General features: G+C 52.0%; 1 protein-coding gene across 11 annotated transcripts in view; it reads left to right on the forward strand.

Moving 5' to 3' along the window:
* LOC105493788 (IQ motif and Sec7 domain ArfGEF 2) overlaps positions 1-25,386 on the forward strand; it is a 91,431-nt gene extending 66,045 nt beyond the window's left edge. For 5 of the 11 annotated variants that reach the window (XM_011761715.2, XM_071088464.1, XM_071088465.1 and 2 more), the window contains 13 exons: positions 1,729-1,990; positions 2,993-3,394; positions 6,738-7,633; positions 9,029-9,190; positions 9,677-9,799; positions 10,778-10,944; positions 14,767-14,906; positions 16,326-16,451; positions 18,974-19,073; positions 19,964-20,125; positions 21,770-21,943; positions 22,435-22,484; positions 23,082-25,386. In XM_011761715.2, coding sequence (XP_011760017.2) covers positions 1,729-1,990; positions 2,993-3,394; positions 6,738-7,633; positions 9,029-9,190; positions 9,677-9,799; positions 10,778-10,944; positions 14,767-14,906; positions 16,326-16,451; positions 18,974-19,073; positions 19,964-20,125; positions 21,770-21,943; positions 22,435-22,484; positions 23,082-24,047 — 3,730 coding nt within the window. In that variant the 3' untranslated portion in view covers positions 24,048-25,386. The other 6 variants (XM_071088469.1, XM_071088472.1, XR_011618143.1 and 3 more) reach the window with 5 other exon arrangements.
* The last annotated feature ends 951 nt before the right edge of the window (positions 25,387-26,337 follow it).

Below are 26,337 nucleotides of genomic sequence, written 5' to 3' on the forward strand. Positions count from 1 at the left end.
GTGAAGTGGTAACAATGGTACCTAAATGTACTAAATGGTCTATAAATATTAGCTGTTGTATCTTGGAGAAGCCTCAAATGCCAGAATAAGGGACTTGGGCTATCTCTTCTGAGCAGTGGAAGTTATAGATGATGGTTCATGCATACAGGAGACAGTTGATCAAAACTGGGCTTGAGCCGTGTGCTGGGAGGGGAGGTTTGAGAGATTAGTGGGCATGATCCTGCAGTTCTGGCAGGGAGGAGAGGAACATCTTGGATGCCGGGGGTGGGCTGAGCTGGGGCTGAACCCTGGAGCGGCGGTGATGTCAGGGCCACCGTCCCAGGCCCCGGAGGGAAGAGAATTTGGGGTGGAGGGTGAGCAGTGGGTGGGAGCTCCCCCCAGGGCGGAGCTGAGCTCCAGGGTGCTGCAGCCCGCGACCGGGCCTCGTGGGCGCAGCCTTCACGCCACATCCAGCCCCCAGTGCAAAGCGCTCTGCTGCGAGGCTGGCAGGCCTGTTGCAGCTCAAGCTCCTGCACTGGTAGGGTCCCCCCCCAGTACCCACCCCAGCCCATTTCTGCCCTTTGCCTTCCCCTCTGCCAAATAGGGGCTGGGGAGTACCCCTTTGCCTGTTTACCAGCCAAGAGCCTCCAACCTTGTGCCCCCCATAATGAGACCATTCTCTGGGTCCCAGCCACACCTATTCCCCCCACAGCCTCCTCCATGCCTCACCTTCGTGTTCCTTCCCGCCCGACTCCTTCCCTGTCTTCCCCACCTCTGTAGCTCTTCACCATGCAGGCTCGGCTCAAGGCGCCTGGGCTCTGTCGCCACCTGGGTTCCCTGGCAGCCTGGTTGCCATGGCACCATGGGAGCAGTTCTGGTGGAACAACAGCTCTGGGAAACCAGGGCGGGCAATCCCGGGGCCCAGCTCCTGCCACGCGTGGAGACCCCCCTGCCCCCTTCCCCCAGCTGAGCAGAGGAGGCCATGAGGAGAAAAAGGAAGCTGCCCCGCAGGGCTGCTCTTTACCTGTGAGGATGCTGGATGGGAGGCGCCTCCCACTGTCGCTGCTCGCCCTGCCCTGCTGCTGGCCCTGCCCTCGCAGCCAGGGAACCCTGGGAACTGGCTTGGCCTGGCCTGGAGTTCAGGCACCAGGGGGCAGGGGCCAGGCTGCAGGGGGCAGGGCTGGGCAGGTGAGGGGAGAGTCTGGGTGGGCAGGGTGCAGGGGTGGGCCTCACACAGCTGGGACAGGGCTGGGAGGGGGTGGCGCTTCGAAGGAGCTAATCTGGGGTGGTGCTGGGACTCGGACTGGGAGGGAAATCACAGCACACTGTGTTGGGGACAAGGCCAGGAGGGGATGGAGCTGTAAGGGGAAGAGGTCTGTGGGGAGGGGTGGAGCTGTGAGGGGACAGAAAAAAGGGCATGAAGAGACAAGACTGGGAGGGGAGTGGTCTCGGGGAGAAGGCTGTGAGGGGTGAGGAGGACGGGACCAAACAGATCCTTGAGGGAAAGGAGTCTAAGAGGATCTTGCTGTGAAGGCAAGGGGGCTGGAAGGGAAGGGACTTGGGTGGGAGTGGGGAGACAGTCCAAGAGCTAGGACTCACCCTGGCCTGTAAGTGTTGGGTCCCTATATCTGTGAGGAAGCTGGGGTGGATGGGATGGGGGGCAGGGATCTGGCTCACCCACTCTCAGTCTGGCCCAGTAGGCCCCTCTCCTGTCCCAACATCCTGGCTCATCTTATCTCATCCCCACAGTGTGGAGGGTGATGCCCCAGGCAGTGACCTGAGCACAGCGGTTGATAGTCCTGGGAGCCAACCCCCCTACCGGCTGAGCCAGCTGCCCCCCTCCAGCAGCCACATGGGGGGCCCCCCTGCTGGAGTGGGCCTTCCCTGGGCTCAACGGGCACGCCTCCAGCCAGCCAGTGTCGCCCTGAGGAAGCAGGAGGAGGAGGAGATAAAGCGCTCCAAGGCCCTATCGGACAGCTATGAACTCTCCACAGACCTGCAGGACAAGAAGGTGCAGAAGAGGCAGTCTGGTTGGGAATGGGAGTCGGGATGCAAGAGAGCGCCAGGGGAGGGTTTGGGATGTGGCTCTTAGGGGTGGAATCAGGGAGGGATAATGAGGCTGGAATTGGAGAAGACTGGCCCAGGACCCTTCACCCCACTGGGGATGCACTCATTCACCACCCATCCACTGAGGCTTATATTCACTCAAGAAACATTTACTGAGCTCCCTGCCCAGGTCTTGGAGATGTAAAGATGAATGAGTCCTGGATCTGGTCCCCAAAAAACTCAGTCTAACGGGAAGCACACATATCAGTTGACCTTTTCAGAAGAGTGCCATACAATAGATTATTTAGCTAAAAAAAAGGTGGAGGGAAAACAAAATACTACATATAGGAAAAAACTGGAAGGACATATACGAAAACATATACCCTAAACCAAAGGACATATTCTAGTTAGGTGTTTGGAATGGAGGTAATTCCTTCCCTCCTTCCTTCCTTCCTTCCTTCCTTCCTTCCTTCCTTCCTTCCTTCCTTCCTTCCTTCCTCCCTCCCTCCCTCCCTCCCTCCCTTCCTCCCTCCCTCCCTTCCTCCCTCCCTCCCTTCCTCCCTCCCTCCTTCCCTTTCCTCCTCCCTCCTCCCCTTCCTTCCTTCTCTTCCTTTCTCTCTCCCTCTCTCTTTCTCCTTTCTCATTCCCTCTCTTCCTCCTGTCTTTCCTTCTTGCTCTCCGTGTATTTTTACCTTGCTTTCTTTTTATCGGCTTCTCTGTTTGTTTCCTGTTTTCAAATGATCAATATGTTCTTCTTGCAAATAAGAAAACAAAACATAATCCAATCCCATTTGACCAGTGTTATCTGAAATTCAAGTGAGGAGACAACACTGAGCACCTAGCCTGGCGCTTTTGGTGGCTGTAAGCAGTCAGCGGTGACTCCAGTGGGGGTGGTGTGGTTTAGTGCCTAGGGAGATGAGGCTGCCATGACTTTCTGACCTTGTTCCCCTCGACCCTTCTCTGCCAGGTGGAAATGCTGGAGAGGAAGTATGGGGGCTCCTTCCTGAGCCGCAGAGCTGCCAGGACCATCCAGACAGCCTTCCGCCAGTACCGCATGAACAAGAACTTTGAGCGGCTACGCAGCTCAGCCTCAGAGAGCCGCATGTCCCGCCGCATCATCCTTTCCAACATGCGGATGCAGTTCTCCTTTGAGGAGTATGAGAAGGCACAGAACCCCGCGTACTTCGAGGGCAAGCCTGCCTCGCTGGACGAGGGTGCCATGGCTGGTGCCCGGAGCCACCGGCTTGAACGGGGGCTCCCATATGGGGGCTCCTGTGGTGGGGGCATCGATGGTGGTGGAAGCTCCGTCACCACATCTGGGGAGTTTTCTAATGACATCACAGAACTAGAGGATTCCTTCTCCAAACAGGTCAGGATCCCTGAAAAGGGCCTTTCTTCTCCATCCCCATGCTCTGGCTACTCCTGCTACTTTTTACCTAGATTGCAAACTGAAAGAAGTTGCGTGACAGGCGTTTAATAACAGCAAATAGCTACCATTTGAGTTGGGACTGTGAGAATAATGAGAAAGAACTGGCAAGATAGAAATTGCTTTTTTTTTTTTTTTTGAGACAGAGTTTCGCTCTTGACACCCAGACTGGAGTGCAATGGCACGATCCTGGCTCACTGTAACCTCCGCCTCCTGGGTTCAAGTGATTCTCCTGCCTCACTTTCCGGAGTAGCTGGGATTGCAGGCATGTGCCACCACGCCCAGCTCATTTTGTATTTTAGTAGAGACAGGGTTTCACCATGTTGGCCAGGCTGGTCTCAAACTCGTGACCTCAGGTGATCCACCTGCCTCGACCTCCCAAAGTGCTGAGATTACAGGCGTGAGTCACTGCGTCCAGCCAGAAATTACATTGTTAAAACAAGCAAGTTACAAATATGGGTGTTCCATGCTGTTCCCTTCTTGTGGGAAAAAATATATATGGGTGTATAGAACAAATAAGAAAAAAGTTCTCACTACTTGGAACTTGATCTACTATAAAATAAAGCTTAACTCACAGGTAATGAGCTCCTACTGTGTGCCAGTGCTGTGTATGCCTCACACCAGACCTGTGAGACAGGGATTATTATTCCCATTTAATAGAGGAGGAGACTGAGATTGGTCCTTGTCCTCAAGGATCCCAGTGCAGTAGGAAATGGCAGACATGTGTGCATTACTGTCTCCTGAAGTAGAGTGTGCTCTGAGCCATGAGAAAGGCTATATAGTACAATGTATGGTACCTTGGGAACCCAGAGGAAGGGGAGGTAACTTTCTTCTGGGAGAACCACAGAAAACCCACTTGAGAAAACAGCACTGGAGATGGGCCTTGCCAGACAGAAAAGATTTAGCAAGTTAGAAATACTTGGAAGGGTGTTGCTTACATAGGCGTTGCATCAGCAAAAGCTTGGAGGGGTGGGATTGTAACGCAGTAAAGGTAGTGGGAGATCGTTCTAGGGTTGGGGTGTGTCAACATACTTGCCCAGGTGTGAATCCCAGTTCTGCCATTTCCCAACTGTGTGGCCTTGGCAAACTGTTTAACCACACTGAAACATGATCAATAAAATGGAGAGAAAATAAAATGGAGAGAAAACCCTTTTAGAGCTATTTGGAAGACTCAGTGCAACTGTACAGGTAATATATATGAAAACGCCTAGTACATAGTAGCTGCTAAGTACATGTTAGTTTTCTTCCTAAAACCAAGAAGGTACTTGGTAGAGATTGTTGAATGAATGGATGAAGCTTTATAAGCGAAAAAGTCACTCTGCTCTAACCTCTATGATCTGGCCTTGCCATCAGCCTGGGCATGCCTCCTTGGACCTGGTGAAGAGGTGGAGGGAAGGACAGGAATATTGAAGGGAAGATCTATATCATTTATCTGTTCATTCATACCACAAAGATTTAATTGAACATCTCTTCTGTGTCAAGCAATGTGTTGAGCTGAGCTAGAAAGAGAAACCAGGCCTGGATCCATCCCTCAAGGGAGGAATGGGGAATAGGAGATCAGTCTGGGAACCAGGTCTGATCCCAGCTCTGAGTGCTATTGAAGTCTGATGGGGAAGTATATCCGTTATCTGTTAGCTGTGTAACAAATTACCCCCAAATTTGGTAGCTTAAAACTGACCCAAGAGACTGAGCCTAAACCATAAACATTTATTATCTCATACAGTTTCTGGGGGCCAGGAAGCTGGGAATGGCATGGCTGAGTGGTTTTGGTTCAGGGCCTTTCATGAGGTTGCAGTCAAGCTGTAGGGAGAGCCTGCAATATCTGAAGACTAGACTGGGGCTGGCAGTCTGCTTTCAAGCTCACTCACTTGGCTGTTGGCAGGAGGATTCAATGCCTCACCCTGTGGGCCTCTCTATAGGACTGTTCGTGATGGGCTTTCCCCAGGTTGGGGGGTCTGAGAGAAAGAGTCCAAGTGACAAGCGACCAAGAGTGCTCAAGATGGAAGCTGCAGTCATTTAAATTTTTTTTTTTAATTTTGTAAATTAAAAAAAATTTTTTTGCAGTCTTTTTTTTTTTTAAATTTAAATAAGTTTTTTTTGGCCGGGCATAGTAGCTCACACCTGTAATCTCAGCACTTCGGGAGGCCAAGGCAGGCGGATCGCCTGAGGTCAGGGGTTTGAGACCAGCCTGTCCATCATGGCGAAACCCCGTCTCTACTAAAAATATAAAAATTAGCCAAACATGGTGGTGCGCGCCTGTAATCCCTGCTACTGGGGAGGCTGAGGGAGGAGAATCGCTTGAACCTGGGAGTTGGAGGTTGCAGTGAGCTGAGATCGTGCCACTGCACTCCACCCTGGGCAAGAGCGAGACTCTGTCTCAAAAAAACAAATAAAAATTTTAGAGACAGGATCTTGCTGTGTTGCCAGGCTGGAGTGCAGTGGCGTGATCGTAACTCACTGCAGTCTCAAACTCCTGGGCTCAAGTGATCCTCCTGCCTCACTCTCCTGAGTAACTGGGACTACAGGTGTATACCACCACACCCAGCTAATGTTTTTATTTTTTGTAGAGGTAGAGTCTCGCCATGTTGCCCAGGCTTTTCTTGAACTCCTGGGCTCAAGGGATCCTCCCATCTTGGCCTCCCAAAGTGCTGGGATTACAGGCATGAGCCACCATGCCCAGCCTCTGCAGTCTTTTAAAACCTAATTTCAGAAGTGACATACATTCACTTCTGCCATATGCTGTTTGTCACACAGACTAACTCTGGTACAATGTGGTACCCTAGGGTGTGAATACCAGGAGGCAGGGATCATGAGCGGTCAGTTTAGAGTCTGGATACCACAGGGAAAGAGCATTACCAGCTGTGGTCCAGACGCTCAAGGTCAAATGTTATGGATTTCCTAAGAGAATTCCCACAGAGGAAGCTGGGATTTTGGTTTACCCTCGGGGATGGCAGAGGCAAGAATGTGGCTTGAATCAGGGAGGAGGTAACATTTGGCTTGAGTCTAAATGGACACAAAGGAGGTATTGGGGTATGAGCTGAGTGGGGGAACTCGTGGGCATTAGTCCCAGCTCCTGTGAGCTCACAATGGTTCCCTGGGAGTCATTTTATAGACCACAGGGAGTTTGTCAGGGCTGGGGGAGGGGAATCCACCCTCCTTGCTGACCTACCAGGAAGACTCCCCCTTTTCCCTTACCCCCCTCCCTCATTCCCACCTTCCACCATTCTTCCCTTTATCTTTCTTTCTTTTCTCTCCCTTTCCCTCCTCTCCTCCCCCGCCTGCACAGGTAAAGTCTCTGGCTGAATCCATCGACGAAGCCCTGAACTGCCACCCGTCAGGGCCCATGTCTGAGGAGCCAGGTTCAGCCCAGCTGGAGAAGCGGGAGTCAAAGGAACAGCAAGAGGACAGCTCGGCCACATCCTTCAGTGACCTTCCCCTCTACCTGGATGACACAGTTCCCCAACAATCCCCTGAGCGACTGCCCAGCACAGAACCCCCACCCCAGGGCCGGCCCGAGTTCTGGGCGCCAGCCCCTCTCCCGCCAGTTCCTCCACCAGTGCCATCAGGAACCCGGGAAGACGGTAGCCGTGAGGAAGGCACTCGCAGGGGTCCCGGGTGCTTGGAGTGCCGGGATTTCCGGCTGCGGGCCGCCCACCTTCCCCTGCTTACCATTGAGCCTCCTAGTGACAGCTCCGTGGACCTGAGTGACCGCTCAGATCGCGGCTCTGTCCACCGCCAGCTGGTGTATGAGGCTGATGGCTGCAGCCCCCATGGGACCCTGAAGCACAAGGGGCCACCAGGCAGGGCCCCGATCCCACACCGCCACTACCCAGCCCCTGAGGGCCCAGCCCCAGCCCCACCAGGGCCCCTGCCACCAGCCCCCAACAGTGGCACTGGGCCCAGTGGTGTGGCTGGGGGTCGGAGGTTGGGGAAGTGCGAGGCAGCAGGCGAGAACTCTGATGGTGGAGATAATGAGAGCCTCGAGAGCTCCAGCAATTCCAATGAGACCATCAACTGCAGCTCCGGCTCCTCTTCTCGGGACAGTCTAAGGGAGCCTCCGGCCACCGGCCTGTGCAAGCAGACTTACCAGCGGGAGACAAGGCACAGCTGGGACTCGCCAGCTTTCAACAATGATGTGGTCCAGAGGCGGCACTACCGAATCGGCCTCAACCTTTTCAACAAGTGCGTGCTGCCCGTTCTAGCCTGCTCGCCCTTTCCTACCCTGCCACGGGTACTTGGGTTCCTGGGACAGAACTCCACGCGGTGATCCCGGTTCTGCCATCCTTTCATTTTGTGGAACGGTATTTCTCCCCAGACATTCAGGGAAGAGGATTGGCAACAGGGTGAAAGAGTAGAGAGTCCCTTAACACACCTGGGCAGTCCTAGTACTGCCTCTGGCTGACTGTGCGATCTTGGGTGAGATGACCCCACTAAATGGATTCTGAAACTTGTCCTCCCCACCTTCCCTTTTTAGAGGGGAGGTGATATGGTGTAGAAAGAGCCCTAGCCTGGGAAACAGGAGATCTGGCCCCCGAGTGGGCCTTTGGCCAGACTCGCTGCATAGCCCTGGGCAAGGTGCATTCCTCCCCTGGGCTTCTATTTTTCCACCTACCACTAGCAGAATGTGTATGTGAGAGATGTTGGGGGCAGGGTGGTGTGCTAGACCCTTCAGTGACTGTGACTAAGCTCTTCCTAGGTGCCTGGTCTTCTGTCAGGTGTTTAGGAGTGAGGTGGGAGTGTGACATTTGATTAGAACATAATTGGAAAACATGAGATGTAATTAGAAAACATTAAATGTAATATAAGCCATTACTTGAATGCCTTACATCTTTATAGCTTATTAAACACTGCCACCTATATTTCATTCTTACAATAACTCAGCAAGGCAGGCAGTAGTGTTCCTGTTTTGTAGATAAGGAACCAAGGCTTGGAGAAGTAAAAGGAATTGTCCAAAGTCATACAACTGGGAAGTGACGGATCTGAGACTCCTATGGCACCAGTCCCTTCTAAATTTTAACCTTGTGGGGTCCTAAGGTTCTGGGGTTCTGAATATGGGATAACTGTGACCCAGATTTTGGCCCAGCTCCCTGGAAATCTAGGGAGCGCCTTGTCTATAGAAACACTCAGAGGAAGTTGGTGAGACCTGCCTGTGTGGGATGTGGGATATGGAACAAAGTAACCTCTTCACTTCTTCCCTACTCTGTGGGTCTGTGACTCACAGGGAAGGTGCTCAACCTTGCTCCTTGGTTCTTGCTGGGAAGGTCAGAGCTCCTGGCGTAGAGCGGGCTCTCATTACATACTGATTTTCTTTCTATTGTGGTGTAGCTCCAGTGAAGGGGGATGTTGGGTTCAAGATACCTTGGGATTTTGAAGCTCCTCGAAATGGGCAAGTGGCTTCTTCTCTCTAGGCCTCAGTTTTCTCATTTGAGCCATGATGGGATTAGATCAAATTATGTATTTGACTTCGTTGGTCCTCTGAGGCCGGACTTAGTTGGGCCCAAAATGAGTTCAACAAATGAGACAGAGAGCACAGTACCAGGAGGACAGTCATCTCATCTACCTCCCCTCTTTCTGCAGGAAGCCAGAGAAGGGTATCCAGTATCTGATCGAGCGGGGCTTCCTGTCAGACACACCGGTGGGAGTGGCTCACTTCATCCTGGAGCGGAAAGGCCTCAGCCGGCAGATGATAGGGGAATTCCTAGGGAACCGGCAGAAGCAGTTCAACAGAGACGTGTTGGAGTGAGGACCCCAGGATGGGGCAGGCTGGGCCAGGGATTCCTGGAAAAGGACAGCAAGAGGGAGGAAGGGGGCAGCCTGTGTCCCTTTAGCTCAAATAAGCTTTTCAAAACAGGATGAATAGACCTTCCTGCCCCCGTACCCTTCTGCCCCAAAGGGGTCTGATCTTGTTTGGCTCTATTCCTAAAGTCTTCTATGTGGCCCTGGGCAAGACGTGCTCATCCTGTGGCCTGTTTTGGGCCTCAGTTTTCCCGTCTCTGAAATGAGTGGCTCGATGGAAAGGGCCTTTAGTGACCACATGCCTTGCCTCAATTTTCTGAGATGGATTTGATTTCAAACATTCTGTCCTCATGTGTACTTGCTCGGGCCATGGGTCCTGAATTTGGGAGTGTATCAGTGGGGGTGTTGGTCCATTTGAGCAGGTCCAGGTGGGTCAGAGGTTTTCTGCAGAGGAATTGAAAGCACCACACCCCCTTCTTTGCTCCTTAGCTGTGTGGTGGATGAGATGGACTTCTCCTCAATGGATCTGGATGATGCACTGCGGAAGTTCCAGTCCCATATCCGGGTTCAGGGTGAGGCCCAGAAAGTGGAGCGACTCATCGAAGCCTTCAGGTGTGCCTGTCTCCCACTTGTGAAGCTGCCCCTCCCTCCTGTGGGCATCGACGTAGTATGTGTTTACAAGTCGCTTCTCTGAGCCTCATACTCTCTTCACCATAAAACAGAAATGATAAATCCTATCTTGCAAGGCAATTGTGAGGATCAGAGGTAGTGCATGTAAAGTATCTAGCTCAGCCTCTGGGACATGGGCATTCGATAAGTGACAACAACATCAGCAATAACAGCTAACATTCACGGAGCACTTATTAGGTATCAGGTGCTGAGCTGAGCACTTTACACGATTATTTCACCGAATAATCACAACCACCCCATAAAGTAGGCACTTCTATTATTATTCCCATTTTATAGAGGAGAAATCAGAAGTTTAGAGAGGTTAAGTAACTTGCCCAGGGTCATACAGTGAGTAAGTGGTAGAACCAGGATTTGAACTTGTATGTGTCTAAGTCCATGATCCATCCATGCCCTTAACCATTTTACTCTACTATAAATGCTTTGGAGATCAGGTAGGCTGGGGTCTAAATCCTGGCTCTGCCACTTTAGGGTATTTAGAAGAGAAACAGGAGTTGCTGAGAACTTGTTTCCCACAATGGGGGAAGGATTTGCTTTGCAGTTAGAAATATCTGGGTTTTCATCCTGGCTTCACCATTTACCAGCTCTGTTACCTTGGGCGAGTTACCTTGTCACTTTGAGTCTCAGTCGCTTCATCTTTAAAATGGGACTGCCAATAGTTACCTTGCAGGATTATGATAGGATTACATGAAACAATGTATGTAAATCCCCTGGAAGAGCTCTGTAAAAGGTAGCGATTGTAATTTTTACATGCTGGTCTAGGGGAAGCTCTGAAGAGGACAGACCCAGAGATCAAGAAAGTATTTCTTGCAGGAAAGGGTTGCTGGTATCAGACTGGGTGGGTGGTGGGTAGGCAGAGATGGCTGCTTCCTGAGTCTGGCTTTGACCCCTCCTGCCCTGCAGCCAGCGGTACTGTGTCTGTAACCCAGCCCTTGTGCGCCAGTTCCGGAACCCAGACACCATCTTCATCCTTGCTTTTGCCATCATCCTCCTCAATACCGACATGTACAGTCCCAGCGTCAAGGCTGAACGAAAGATGAAACTAGATGACTTCATCAAGAACCTGAGAGGTGACTTCCTTATCAGCCTTTCCTGCCCTTCGCCTGGGAAGGGAAAGTGGGGGTTAAGGTGGGGAAGGATGCAGGAGATGCCATCTGTTCCTTGGAAATTAATTTGTGATGCTGTCACTTTCTGCCCTAGCTGGATGTTCCCAGGATATTCACTTATTAATTCACTCAAATCGTCATTTGCCCATTGTACTGAGCTTCTGCTGTGCACCAGGTTTCTAGGTCCTGGGGTTCAAGCAGTGAACATGATAGATTAAAGTCCTGACTCTTACAAGGCTTTATTCTGATTCATTCATTCAGTCATTCACTTCTCTTTTCCTCACTCCCTCTTTCCCTCTCTTATTTATGCCCATGAGGACTCATTTAATTATTTTGCGTATCTTTTCCTCTATTCATGCGTTCATTTATCACTCGACCAAACAACCAGCCAGCCAGTCAACACTTAGCACTTAGTGTGTGCCAAGCCCCATGATGGGTGCCAAGGACAATGGAGAGGAATCTGCCATACTCCCTGTTCTGAGAGAGCTCCCCGTGTGTGGGAGAGGCTGACTTGTAGCACCCAGATAACTAACATAAGACAGAAAGTGAACAGTGACATCAGAGAGGCCAAAAGTGCAGTCAGAGCTCAAAGGAGGAAGAGCCCACCTCTAGCTAGCTTCCCGGAGGAGGCAGTATTTTTATTTTAAGGTGGGTCTTGAAGGCATGGAGAAGGTGACACAATAGAGATAGAGGAGGGCTTACCTACCAGTGAGAATACCAAAGACGCAGAGGCAGGAACATTTATTTTCTTTAGGGAACAACTGAGGGCTGGGTACGGTCGCTCACGCCTGTAATCCCAGCACTTTGTGAGGCTGAGGCAGGTGGATCACATGAGGCCAGGAGTTCCAGACCAGCCTGGCCAACATGAGGAAACCCCATCGCTACTAAAAATACAAAAATTAGCAGGCACGTTGGTGCATGCCTGTAATCCCAGCCACTCAGGAGGCTGAGGTAGGAGAATTACTTGAACCCGGGAGGCAGAGGTTGCAGTGAGCTAAGATTGCACCACTGCACTCCAGCCTGAGTGACAGAGCAAGACTCTGTCTTCAGAAAAAAAAAAGAAGAACAATTGAGATGAGGTCATTGATGAGTTGGGAAGGTCCCAATATATGAGGTTCCAATATATGGAACTAATATATGAGGGCCTTGAATGCCAGATGAAAGGTGTCACCTTGCTCTTTTTGCTTATTCTACTGATGTCGAGCCCTCCCTATCACCAAAGAGCAGCCTACTAAAAATGGTACAGATGTTAAGATTATTTAAGCAGAAAAGAAAGAGGGAAATAGAGTCAAAGAAAAAAAGCAAACTGAAAACAAGACAAATTGGCTGCCCATTGGGTTTGTGCAGCTGTGGCTGCTCTGGTAAGAAAGTCAGTGTGATATAGAATGTTCCTTTAGCACCTGTCCAAGGAGGAGATGTGGCATTTCCAAGGAAGAAAACATTTTCTCCTTTTTGTTTTCTGTTTTTTTGTTTTTTATTTTCAGAGACAGGGTCTCACTCTCTCACCCAGGCTGGAGTGCTGTGGTGCTAGCAGAGCTCACTACAGCCTTGAACTGGGCTCAAGCGATCCTCCCACCTCAGCCTCCTGAGTAGCTGGGAATATAGGCGCGGGCCACCATGCCCAACTAATTTTTAAATTTTTTGTAGAGACGGGGTCTTGCTATGTTGCCCAGGCTGGTCTCAAACTCCTTGCCTCAACTCGGCCTCCCAAAGTGCTGGAATTACAGGTGTGAGCCTCCACGTCCTGCCCAGAAAACATTTTCTCTAGCAGAGGATTTAGAGAGAAGAGTGAGTAGGTTTCACTCAGCAATCAGAAATGGAGAAGGATGGTGAAGATGGGAGGAGGGAGTTAGATCAGAGGCCATTTGGAGTTGTCTCCTATAATTTTGCCATCATTCATTCATCCATTCTTTTTCCCTCTGTCTCTCAATATGTCTGTGTGTGTGTGTGTGTGTGTATCTTTTCCCCTCTAATTATTATTACTATTATTTTATTTTATTTCTTTTTTTTTTTTTTTTTTTGAGACAGAGGCTCGCTCTGTCGCCCAGGCTGGAGTGCAGTGGCCGGATCTCAGCTCACTGCAAGCTCCGCCTCCTGGGTTTACGCCATTCTCCTGCCTCAGCCTCCTGAGTAGCTGGGACCACAGGCACCCACCACCTCGCCCAGCTAGTTTTTTGTGTTTTTTAGTAGAGACGGGGTTTCACTGTGTTAGCCAGGATGGTCTCGATCTCCTGACCTCGTGATCCGCCCGTCTCGGCCTCCCAAAGTGCTGGGATTACAGGCTTGAGCCACCGCGCCCGGCCTCCCCTCTAATTATTAAATAAAGAAGCAAATAAATGAAGGTAATACATACTTGTTTCAGAAATGTTGGAAGATTCAGAAAATTAGAACATTTCTTTTTATCACCCAAAATTTGCCCCCTAGAGGCAATCATAGTTAATGTTTTGGTGCGTTCTAATCTTTTCCCCCATGCATATGTAACTTTTTATATAGTTCAGATCATACCATACATGCAATTTGTCTTACTCTTTTCACATAATTTGCTACTGTAATTTTCTCAAGCTATCAAAATGTTTTTGTAAATGTCAAGTTTTTAATAGCTGTGCACTATTTTATTAAATGGATATACTATCCTTTACTTGACTGTTCCTCTATTGTTAAAATTTAGGTTGTTTCAAATTGTCCCCATAAGTAACACTTGGTGAGTATTCTTTTTATTTATTTATTTTTTTTGAGACAGGGTCTTGCTCTGTTGCCCAGGCTGGAGTGCAGTGGTGCAGTCATGGTTGACTGCAACCTCCTCCTCCCAGGCTCAAGCTAGTATCCCACTTCAGCCTCCCAAGTAGCTGGGACCACGGGTGTGTGCCACCACACCCAGCTAATTTTTGTATTTTTTGTAGAGATGGGATTTTGCCATGTTGCCCAGGTTGGCTCTCGAATTCCTGGGCTCGAGCGATCCACCTGCCTCAGCCTCCCAAAGTGCTGGGATTACACTACGCCTGTCCTAGCAATCTTTTTTTTTCTTTTTTTTTTTTTTTTTTAGACAGAGTCTCAATCTTGTTGCTCAGGCTGGAGTGCAGTGGCCCGATCTTGGCTCACTACAGCCTCTGCCTCCAGGGTTCAAGCAATTCTGCCTCAGCCTCCCGAATAACTGGCACTACAGGCACACGCTGCCACGCCTGGCTAATTTTTTGTATTTTTAGCAGAGATGAGGTTTCACAATGTTGGCCAGGATGGTCTTGATCTCCTGACCTCATGATCTGCCCGCCTCGGCCTCCCAAAGTGCTGGGATTACAGGTATGAGCCACCATGCCCGGCCTGCACTAGCATTCTTGCACATACATCTTGCACATATTTCTGAGTAGTTCCTTAAGGTAGATTCCTAGAAGAAGAATCACTGTGTACAAACATTTAGATTCTTGCCAAATTACCTTCCAAAAGAGTTATGTTACCATATATGCCCACTTCCCTGCACTCTTCCTAGCACTGGATTTCATTTAAAATTATTTTTGCTAATTAGAAAGGCAAACAATAGTATCTGATTGTTTTAATTACAGTGTATTCTGAGTTGTTGAGAGAAAATTCCCCACCCCGGGGAAGACAGCAACTGGCTGTTGTGTTGAAGGACATCCTCCCTGCCCCAATCCTGGCTAAGGGGCTGAGGATACCCACTGACCCTCAGTCCTGACTGTCATGGCCCGTGCCTGGGTGTGGGAGTTGTGGAGCATCCCTACCACCCAGTGCCCATAATTATGTGACATATCCCTGTGTTACTCCCTCCCCCAGGGGTTGACAATGGTGAAGACATCCCCCGAGACCTCCTGGTGGGCATCTACCAGCGCATCCAGGGGCGTGAACTGCGGACCAACGATGACCATGTGTCCCAGGTGCAGGCTGTGGAGCGCATGATTGTTGGAAAGAAACCAGTAAGTGCCTTGGAAGGCTGCAGAGGGGCCAGGGTTCAGGTCTGCCTCTGCCACTAAGTGCACCTCCTGAGTCACTGCACCTCCCTGAGCCCCAGGTGCCCTTTACCTGCAATACGGAGTGGGTGATAATGCATTCCTCAGAAGGCTGTGATGCAGAGTGAATGCATCGAGCACATTCCAAGGCCCATAGTGGGTATTGTATAAATATTAACATCGTTTTCGCCTCTGGCTTTGCCTGTCCATCCTAAGTGAAGGGCCAAGCTAATGGTTATCAGAAAACCAAAGCAAGAACACACTTTAGGCCAGGTGCAATGGCTTGTGCCTGTAATCCCAGCACTTTGGGAGGCCGAGGTGGGCGGATCACCTCAGGTCAGGAGTTCCAGACCAGCCTGGCTATCATCGCAAAACCTGTCTGTACTAAAAATATAAAAATTAGCCAGGCGTCGTGGTGCGTGCCTGGAGTTCCAGTTACTCAGGAGGCTGAGGCAGGAGAATCGCTTGATCCCAGGAGGTGGAGGTTGCAGTGAGCTGAGATCGTGCCAACGCACTCCAGCCTGGGTGACAGAGCAAGGCTCCATCTGAAAAAAAGAAAAAAAAAAAAAAAAAGAACAGGCTTTAGCCAACAAACATTTGTGGATGCCTTTCCACTGAGCCCAGCATTTTACTGGGCACCAGAGTTGGTGCTGGGCATTCATATATATGAATCAGACCGTGGTCTCTGTCCTTGGGGGCACTCACAGACCAGTTGGGGTGTGAGACAAAGACACATATAATACTTCTGCCTTATGGTCCAGTTTAGGAGAGGAGAAAGGAGAAAGAGGCCATTTTCAGCCTGGAGAAATCAGGGAAGGCTTCTTGGAAGAGATAATTTGGGGATTGAATTTTTTTTTTTTTTTGAGATGGAGTTTCACTCTGTCACTCAGGCAGGAGTGCAGTGGCATGATCTTGGCTCATTGCAACCTCCACCACCTGGGTTCAAACGATTCTCTTGCCTCAGCCTACTGAGTATCTGGGATCGCAGGCGCCAACCATCATACCCAGCTAATTTTTGTGTTTTTAGTAGAGACGGGGTTTCATCATGTTGGCCAGGCTGGTCTCGAACCCCTGACCTCAGGTGATCCTCTCACCTCGGCCTCCCAAAGTGCTGGGATTACAGGCGTGAGCCATCATGCCTGGCTGGGATGGAAATTTGAAGGGGAGTTGAAATATGACCATGCAGAGCTGGACAAGAAAGATATTCCAGACAGAGGGACAAAGGCAAGGTAGAAGAAAAGTTTAGGCCTTAGTCGCTGATACCCCTTGTGTCAGAGTGATACACATGTATGAGAGGTAAACTTTTTGCGGTTGAAACTTAAGGTGCCAGGAGGCCTGAAGCTGCGGGCTGGCCTTGCTGACACCTGTTTCTCCATGCCTGTCTAGGTCCTGTCTCTCCCTCACCGTCGACTGGTTTGCTGCTGCCAGCTCTACGAGGTGCCAGATCCAAACCGCCCCCAGAGGCTAGGGTTGCATCAGCGAGAGGTCTTCCTCTTCAATGATCTCCTTGTGGTATGAGCACTGTGGGGGAGGAGATGGAAGGGGGATAGTGAGGTTGACACCTGAGTCTGGTGTGAGCCATGTTGATGTTGGTGTGTGGTGTGGTGTGTGGAGTGTCGCAGGCGAGGTGTTCTGCCATGCCATCCGCATGGTCTCAGGCAAGGCCCAGGCCTTCTCTGCCCCTCCTTTTCCTCACAGATTCATTTGGAGATAGTAACGGACGCACAGGGACAGAATATATGAGGACCAAAGGGATGACAGGCTTACAACCTGGGAAGTGGTAGGAAATATCCTTGTCCACCTCAGTAGCCCATAGGGTTGTGTGAAGAGGGGTGAACCTGTGACCCCCCAGGTCAGTCTAGAAATCTTCAGTAATCAAGATGCTTGTAGTGGGCCGGGCACCATGGCTCACGCCTACAGTCCCAGAGCTTTGGGAGGCCAAGGCAGTTTGAATCACTTGAGCCCAGGAGTTTTGAGACCCGCTTGGGCAACATGTCGAAACCCTGTCTCCACAAAAAATACGAAAATTAGCCAGGCATGGTGGTGTGTACCTGTTGTGTGTAGTCCCAGCTACTTGGGAGGCTGAGTCAGGAGGATCACTTGAGCCCGGGAGGCAGAGGTTGCAGTGTGCTGTGATTGTACCACTGCATTCCAACCTGGGCAACAGAGCCAGATCCTGTCTCAAAAAATCAAATAAATAAATAAATAAATACACAAATAATAAAAACAAAATTTGAAAAAGATGCTTGGGCCAGGCACGGTGGCTCATGCCTGTAATCCCAACGCTTTAGGAGGCCGAGGCGGGTGGATCACCTGAGGTCAGGAGTTCGAGACCAGCCTGGCCAACATGGAGAAACCTCGTCTCTACTAAAAATATAAAAAATTAGCTGGGCATAGTGGTTCGTGCCTGTAGTCCCAGCCACTGGGGAGGCTGAGGCAGGAGAATCGCTTGAACCCAGGAGGCGGAAGTTGCAGTGAGCTGAGATCTCTCCATTGCACTCCAGCCTGGGCGACAAGTGAAACTCTGTCTAAAAAAAAAGAAAAAAAAAAAAAAAAGATGCTTGAAGTGATTCTTAAAACTGAGCTCATTACAAATAGAGATGTTTGTCTTTTAGGGATGGGACTCTTAGGACTTTGCTGGTTGGAAGGGACTTTCAGAGTCCAGCTTCCTAGATGGCCCACTGGATGTATGACTGTGGGGACGGACAGAAAGCCGCCTTCCTCTAAGGCAGCCAGTTGCCTTGTTAGGCAGCTCTGACTGCTAGAATCTGTCTCCCTGTGGGTTTCTTCCAACCATCTGCACTTAACCTTTGGCATCACAAAGAACAAGTATTGTCCTTCTGCTCCAAGACAACTCGCCAGGGTTTGGAGGACAGTGATCCTGTTCCCACTGTGGTCTCTCCTTTAGAGCAGGGTTTCTCAGTCTCATCACTGTTGATATTTGAGGCTGGATAATTCTTTGCAGGGACTGTCCTGTGCACTGTAGGATGTTTAGCAGCACCCTGGTCTCTACCTATTAGGTGCTAGTAGCAACCCTTCGACCAAAAATGTCTCCAGATATTGCTCCATGTCCTCTGGGGGCAATATCACCCCCAGTTGAGGATTGCTGCTTTAGCTGAAGTATTTTCATGCTCCCTCTGAGCCTTAGTTTCCTCCTCTGTGAAATGGAGCTAACCCCTACCTCACAGGGTTGTTATGAGGATGAAATGAAATAAGAGGTTATATGTGGAATCTGCCTTACCCCAAGGAGTACCTGGCCCACACAGTCAATGTGTAGACATCCCTCAGGTACTGAAACTGGTGTGCGTCCAGCTGTATGCCAGGCACTGGGTATGCCAGGATGAATCAGAATTAGTCCCTGTTCTCAGGGAGCTCACAGCCCAAAGGACCTAAAAAAGTGCTTTGCGTCATTATGCCATCCTGAAATCAAAACATTTCCTTTTATGAGCCACTTGCAGACCGCCTGAGGTGTTTGCAACCTGTGTTAGTTGAGTCCAGAGTGCCCAAGTACTCGACAAAGACGTTGGGTTGTTGAGAGGAAGACTTGTTAACTCTCTACATGGGTTCAGCAGAGATTGCCATTAAGTGCAGGCTCTGGTGAGGCCCGGTGACAGAACCCGACAACCAGACTCCTGCCTTCCAGTCCAGCAGGGGGTGATCACACACTCAGAGGACTAGCATAGCGCCTGACAAGGGAAAGGTACTGAATCATCATTCTGGAGCTCAGAAAAGGGGTTTACAAATCTCTGTGGGATGTTGGAGCAGGCTTCCTGGAGGGAGCAGGATTCAGTTAGTTCCTGGAAATGTGGTAAATGTCTGTGGTGCGTGGTCATTACATCAGGAACTTGCGTTTTCTTCCATGTCTCCCATTCTGTCCCTCAAGCTTCCATTCTCCCCAGCTTGTGGGCATGTGTATTTGTGTGTGTATGTCTGTTAATGGGGTGGGAGGGGAGGGTGGTTACCAGAAATAGGTGCCACGTGGAAATTCCCCACCCAAAACGCTGCCTCTTGTCTTTTTCCCACCCCTGCCAAAGGTCACCAAAATTTTCCAGAAGAAGAAGATCTTGGTGACGTACAGTTTCCGTCAGTCTTTCCCCCTCGTGGAAATGCACATGCAGCTCTTCCAGAATTCATGTGAGTCCCTTCTTGGATCCCAGCTCCCAAGAGTCTATGTCATGGCCCCCATGCTCACCCGTCATCTCTACCAGCTCCAGTTTTTGGAGTCCCTTACAACCAGGCTAAGGGTCTCCGAAGCACCTACTTGGTCCCAGGATGAGGGGCAGGCCAGGGTGGAGTATGACTCGGGTCTAGCCCCTGGTTAGCTCATAGTCTTGCAGAGAACCCCAGTGCATGTGTTCTCTGGTGGGCCAAAGAGATGGTGATCACGCTGTGCTCTGAAGGATGAACCAGGAGGAGCTTTGTTTCATGGTACTCTGGGCAGCAGTAGCAATGTGAGTTGAGGTAGAGGTGAGAAGGAAAGAGTTTCAAGACAGCAGTGCAGAGTTGTATGCCTTTACATCCTGCAGTACAGGAAGTAAGGGGGCCACAGCTACCAGGAGTTTGAGGGCTTTGGGGCAAAGGGGAGCTGCTAAATATGCTCAAATGGAGAAGAGGCATGATCAGAGTTAGACAGCAGAAAAATTATTTCATGGGCTAGGTATGGCGGCTCACACCTGTAATCCCAGCACTTTGGGAGGCCAAGGCAGGAGGATTGCTTGAGCCCAGGAATTCGAGACCAACCTGGGCAATATAGTAAGACCCCATCTCTACTGAAAATAAAAAAAATTATCTGCACATATGGTGCGTGCCCATGGTCCCAGCTACTCAGGAGGCTTGAGGCAGAAGGATCACTTGAGCCCGGGAGTTCAAGGCCGCAGTGAGCCATAATGACACCAGTGCACTCCAGCCTGGGTGACAGAGAGATGTTATCTCAGGAAAAAAAGAACAGAAAAGAAAAATTATTTTAGGTATGAGCCACCTCCACCAATCCCAACAGAGGTGCCCAGTCTCCCCTTTCTCCACAGATTACCAGTTTGGGATCAAGTTGCTGTCTGCAGTACCTGGTGGGGAGCGAAAAGTCCTCATCATCTTCAATGCCCCCAGCCTCCAGGACCGGCTGCGCTTTACATCCGACCTGCGCGAATCCATTGCGGAGGTGCAGGAGATGGAGAAATACCGTGTGGAGTGTGAGTAGCCCAGCCACGTCTCCTCCCCCATCTCCTGAAACAGTACCCTGCAGAAACCAAGAATCCTATCCTCTGAGAATCTCAGAGTTGAGGGTTAGCTTGTCCAACCTTCCCATGCTCATTTCAAGAATTCTTCAGCCTCTGCTTGAATACCTTCAGTGACAAGGGGCTCATTACCTCCCAGCCCCATTATTATCCCAAACTCTAATTATGAGCCAACTATTCCTTCTAGTGAAAGGTATCAGGGAGAAGAATCAGAGTATTAGAGGTAGGACTGTAGTTTTAGGTCCCAGGTATGCTATTCGTTATCTGGGTGAACTGGAGCTAATTGCCTAACCCGCCTAGCCCCAGTTTCTTCCTACACGAATTTGGGGTAATGAAGTCTCCTTCACGGAGTCAAGGAGATGAAATGAGACAAGGTAGCCGAAATGTGCCAACACATCTTAGGCATTCAAAAAGTCTGTATTCCCTGTCCCACTCTCTCTCCTCCTCTGCCCACATATCAATTCCTGAGCTGAGTCCCAGTGGCCTATCCTCTCCAGGGGTCACACCAAGTCATTTTGATCATATATATATAATGGAAAATAGTGATTACATCTCATTCCTCCCGATGCCCTCCAAGTTTTCTCTTCTCCAGGCTAAGCAGTCACAGTTAAGTAACATGGTGTTAAGGAGAAAGAGGCAGGCAGACAGAAAAAGAGAGACGAGGCGGCGGACAGCTCCTTGGTGAGGCCTTCACAGCTCCAGGGCCACTCTACTCCTCAGCGAGGCAGGGATAGAAGTTTCAGTTCACCAGATCCTTTGAGACCCTGGGAAAATCCCGAGAGAGGGATTAGCAGCCCAAGACGAGGGGAGGCCAGTAGACACATGTTTCTGTGAGCTCTGTGGGGAGGTGGGGCTGTAAGGAGGCCGGAAGCACCCAAGCTCTGGAATCAGGCAGACCTGCTTCCAGAATGTCGGCTCCGCCATTTCCAGCTGTATGACCCTGGGCAAGCTCTAAGACTTCTCGGATTCTCAGTTTCCTCCTCTGCACAATGTGGATGCTAATACTGACCTCAGAACTGTTGTGAGGATTGAGAGAGATCAAGTATGTGTAGCACCCAGCATACTGCCTGGCACTTAATAGAGGATTTGATTCCTGTCAGTTTCCTGCTCCTGCCCTTCCGGGAGCCCCTCTGCTCTGGAGCAAGGTATCTGAGAACTGACTGAACTCTGGAAAGATTGCCCTTTGCCATAGGCTAGAAGGGCCTTCCCGTCCTTACTGTGAACCATCTGCCATGAAGCTCTTTTTTGAAGGGCAGGGGTGCTTTCAGAGACCTGACTGCAAGAGGGCATGGGAGGGGAGAAGTCATAAGAGTGAAAGGAAGGGAAATGGAACAGGGAGAGCAGGCACCAAGAGGGATGAAGGGAAGGCTGAGCAGGAAGGGAGGGTGCAAGACGGGAGCTGGGCACTAAGGGTACTTCGGTGATGGAGCTGCAGTTTTGGGGGAGACAAGGGCTGGTCGTCCAAGGGGCAAAACAGGAAGCCTGGGGACAGAGGGAGGGAGGAGGGAGGAGGAAGGAGGACGGAGGGCTAGGGTCAGTCAGATGGGCTCTCACTCCTGTTCCTGACCTTTGCTCCCTGTCTCCCCGACTGCCACCCAGCGGAGCTGGAGAAGCAGAAAGGTATGATGCGGCCTAACGCCTCACAGCCTGGAGGGGCCAAGGACTCAGTGAATGGGACGATGGCCCGCAGTAGCCTGGAGGACACTTACGGGGCAGGCGATGGGCTCAAACGGGGCGCACTCAGCAGTTCCCTGCGAGACCTCTCTGATGCAGGTAAGCCCTCTGGGCCCCTGCCCTGGCTGGGGAGACACGGGACCAGGTGTCCTCTTTGCCTCCTGTCACTGGCCACCAGCCTTCCCTCCACCTGCCACACACACACGCACCCTGCCTTCACCCAGAGTCCTGGGCGCTGCGCCACAGGGGGCCTGGGAGCCAGGTCAGAGCAGGGGGAGCCCAGCGTTTGGGCCAGGGAATGTGAAGTGGGGCCACAGTCTTGGTGCCTCTCTCTTGCTGCTCCACCTCTCCTCCTCTTCTCCCTCTTCTGTCTCTCCTGTACCTCCACTCCTCCTTCTCCATCTTTTCCTCCTCTCTCTCCTCCTTCTCCACCTCTCCTCCTCCCCACCTCCCCCTCTTCAATGGGGGAAAGGGATAATGGGGTGTCTGTCCCCGGGAGGGGCCCAGGCCTGGTGCCCAGCTCTGGAGCCCAGCAGGGTAGGGAGGGGGGGTTGCTGCTCTGACGCTGGGCTCCTTGCTTGTGGGTGCAGGGAAGCGGGGGCGGCGTAACAGCGTGGGATCGCTGGACAGCACCATCGAAGTAAGTGCCAGCTCCTGCCCCACTCGTCCTCTGCATGAGCCCTGCCCCGGCCATGGAGACCCAGAGGAGGAGGGGACCTGTTGCTCCCCCCTTCCCTGCTGAGAACCGTGCGGCTGCCTCTCCCAGCCAACCACTCTCTCCATCTGTCCTCAACTCTGTCTGTCCTCATTCTGCCTGTCTCTCAGCCTGTCTTCCACTCTCCCGTGCCCCCTCTCAACCCCAGGGCCGACGGCGAGTAGGGATGCCCTTGGAGTTGGGCCACGAGAAGCTCTTACCTCCAAGTCCTGCTCTTTGACCCTGGGCGAGTCACTCTGCCTCTCTGGGCCTAACCTTTTCCCTGCCTGCAAAATGGGGATGAGGAGGAGGTACTGCTAATTTCTCCTCTCCCAGCTGAGGCTCAGATGAGATAGTGGATGTGACAGCCGAGCTTTGCAAGCTGGGGAGCTCCACATATGAGTACAGGACTGTGATTTGGTTTTTATTACAACTTGGGGTTCGCTATCTCCCCAGCTCCAGCCCTCAGGGACAGGGGTGGAATTTAGGGCTGGGGGTTTAGGGCATCTAGCCTGGCCTGACTTCCCCCCTCCCCCCTTCCAGGGGTCTGTTATTAGCAGTCCACGCCCTCACCAGAGGATGCCACCTCCGCCCCCACCCCCGCCGCCAGAGGAGTACAAGAGCCAGAGGCCCGTCTCCAACTCCTCATCCTTCCTGGGCTCCCTATTTGGAAGCAAGCGGGGCAAGGGGCCCTTCCAGATGCCACCACCGCCAACAGGCCAGGCCTCTGCCTCCTCTTCATCTGCTTCTTCCACGCACCACCACCACCACCACCATCACCACGGCCATAGCCACGGTGGCCTGGGGGTGCTGCCTGATGGGCAGTCCAAGCTCCAGGCCCTGCATGCCCAGTATTGCCAAGGACCAGGCCCTGCCCCGCCACCCTACCTCCCACCCCAGCAGCCCTCTCTTCCCCCACCTCCCCAGCAGCCCCCACCCTTGCCCCAGCTAGGCTCCATTCCACCGCCTCCCGCCTCAGCCCCACCTGTGGGGCCACATCGCCACTTCCACGCCCATGGCCCAGTCCCGGGGCCCCAACACTATACCTTGGGCCGGCCAGGCAGGGCACCCAGACGGGGAGCTGGAGGACACCCTCAGTTTGCTCCACATGGCCGCCACCCCCTGCACCAGCCCACATCCCCACTGCCCCTGTACAGTCCTGCTCCCCAGCACCCTCCAGCCCACAAACAGGGCCCTAAGCACTTCATCTTCAGCCACCACCCACAGATGATGCCAGCAGCAGGCGCCGCTGGGGGCCCTGGATCCCGGCCACCAGGGGGCTCCTACTCCCACCCCCACCACCCCCAGTCACCATTGTCACCGCACTCACCCATCCCGCCCCACCCCTCCTACCCACCCCTTCCCCCACCCTCCCCCCACACCCCGCACTCACCCCTTCCGCCCACCTCCCCCCATGGCCCGCTGCACGCCTCTGGGCCCCCTGGCACAGCCAACCCCCCCAGTGCAAACCCCAAGGCCAAGCCAAGCCGGATCAGCACCGTGGTCTGATGAATGGAGAGAGTGAGCTGGGGAACAGGAAAGTCTGGGGAACCACAGGAGAGGGACCTTACACCCTCTTTGCTTCCTCGGTTTTTTCAAAAATATATATACACATAGCAATGTCCTCCTCCCCATGTCCTCCCTGCCTTGGGACCCGTCCCCTCACCCCCAGCAGTTGCCATGGGGTTTCCTTCCAGATTCGAGGATCCTTGCCACTTGAAGCCTGGACTCAGGGTGCTCCAGCGCTGGGGAGTGGTGAGGGCCTTCCAGAGATCCTCGTTCTCTTTCTCCTGTCTTCTTCTTCCCCACTTTTCCCTGGAGGTCTAGCTCTGTGGCCTCAGACCTCTGGGCCTGTGTGAGCTCCCTGTCAGCTCTGGCCGGCGGAGAAGGGCAGGTGTCCAAAGCTGTCGAGGTGAAGGCTTCCTCGGGGCTCCTCTGGCCGTGTGGGGCTAGGAGAGTGCTCTGTAGAGTTGTGGTCAAACCTCAGCTGGCTTGGCCCTCTCTCTGACCTCAGGGCCTGGCCACACACTTCCATGTGTCTTTTTGCCTGCTGGAGGACACGGACTGTCGATGCACTCGGTGGGTGGGACCCTGCTTATGTTGGCCCCACGTGGGGCAGTGCTTCCTCTCTCGAGCCAGTCTATGCCCTTTCTCCAGTAGGCCCCAGCCCAGACCTCTTCGGCTTCAGGAACTTGCCTCGCCCTGCAACGTTCTTATCCTGATCAAAGTCCAGACAGGTTTTGGGGGGGCTCAGGTCTGGGATGAGAAGGGCACTGCCCTCCCTCACCCATATTGCATGCCCCCCCCATTCCCTTACACCTACCCCACCTACAACTGAAGACAATGCACTTTACAGATATCGCCCACACACACCGCGCTGGGGCAGGGCACCCAGCATCAGCCCTGGGGAGAGAGGCTCCCAAAGGGCCACCATGAGCCCAAGATGTCCTTCCTGAGGCAGAGATTGAAGCCATCAGAGCTGGGGTTGGGAGCCAGAATGCCTGAGTCCTTCTGTCCATCAGAATCTCCGCTGCCTCTCCAGCCCTTTTGCAGCCCTGTTTATTTATTATAAATATATTTTTTACAAGCCCCAGCTCCTCTTCTTGCCCCGCATATCCAGCTCCTCACTCAGCTCCTGTCTCCCTCTCCCCTCTCCACCATGGGCTACAGTACAGACAGACAGAGGGACCCTGGCTGTACGAAGGGCCAGGGCCACTGGGGCTTGGGGGCGGGGGAGGGTGACAGTGGAAGGGGCTGTATGGAGAGGAGCTGGGGTTCAGGCATTGTCTTTTTTCCTCCTTGTATATAAGAATGTATATTTGATGCCTCATAAAAGACCTTGTGCTCACCTCCTGCCTCTGCCTCCTACTTCTGCGCCCCTTCCCCACTGTGGAGCCCGTGGAGAGAGGCCTTAGCCCAGGGAGGTGATGCGCTAATGTTAGAAATTCGGGCACCTGGGTGGATGAGATGCTTTGCTTGGAGGGAGGTGGGAGTGAGGGAGGTTTTTCTATCTCATTTCATGCACAGTTTGCGTGACAGAGTGGCAAGAGTATGGGCTTTGGAGTTGATCCAGTTCACATCCTGGGGTTTTCATTCCTAGGCATGTGAATTCGGGAGAGTCACCCTCTCTGAGTCTCCGTTTCCTCAGTGTAAAACTTGGGCTGATAAGCCGTTGCCACATGGAGATGATGATGATTCCCAGGAGTAATGGATGCCAAGGAGCCAGGATAGAGCTGAGCAAGTTAGTTCCCTTCTCTTCCTTTCATAGGATGGATGCTTCCTTCCACTCTTGGGGCATCTCCTCTCACCCTGGATGTGGCTGGCCTGGCCTGGCTTGGGAGCTTCTCCCTCATCCCCACAATGGCTGGCCACATTTCTATCCTTGAGGGTGGGAGAGTGATTTGGAAGGCACAGGGCTAGATACATTTTAAGAGCTCTGCATATATACTTGGGATGTTAGATAACAAATAGCTGGACTCCCTTTCATGTACAGAGAAGGGGACAGGCTGAGAGAAGGGAAGAGTCTCTCCCAAGGCCACTCAGCAAGTCAGGATGGGGTTTCCTGACTTCTAGCCCCAGGGCCCTTTCCAGTCCTCCCAAACCTCTTCCCTCTGAAACGGACGTGTTTCTAGCATCACTGATTATGTCCTGGATCTTAGCCTAGCGCAGGAGAAGTGGGGTTGAGCCATGGTTCTTGGTTAAAGTCAGCAGGCTCCCCAGAAGCAGCATTCAGTCACTATTTTTGCTGCCTTCCTAGAATCTGGAATGGCCTCTAAAAGGGAATGGTTTGGATGGCCTC

This window comes from Macaca nemestrina, chromosome X, assembly GCF_043159975.1.
Source record: "Macaca nemestrina isolate mMacNem1 chromosome X, mMacNem.hap1, whole genome shotgun sequence".
Classification (NCBI taxonomy): domain Eukaryota; kingdom Metazoa; phylum Chordata; class Mammalia; order Primates; family Cercopithecidae; genus Macaca; species Macaca nemestrina.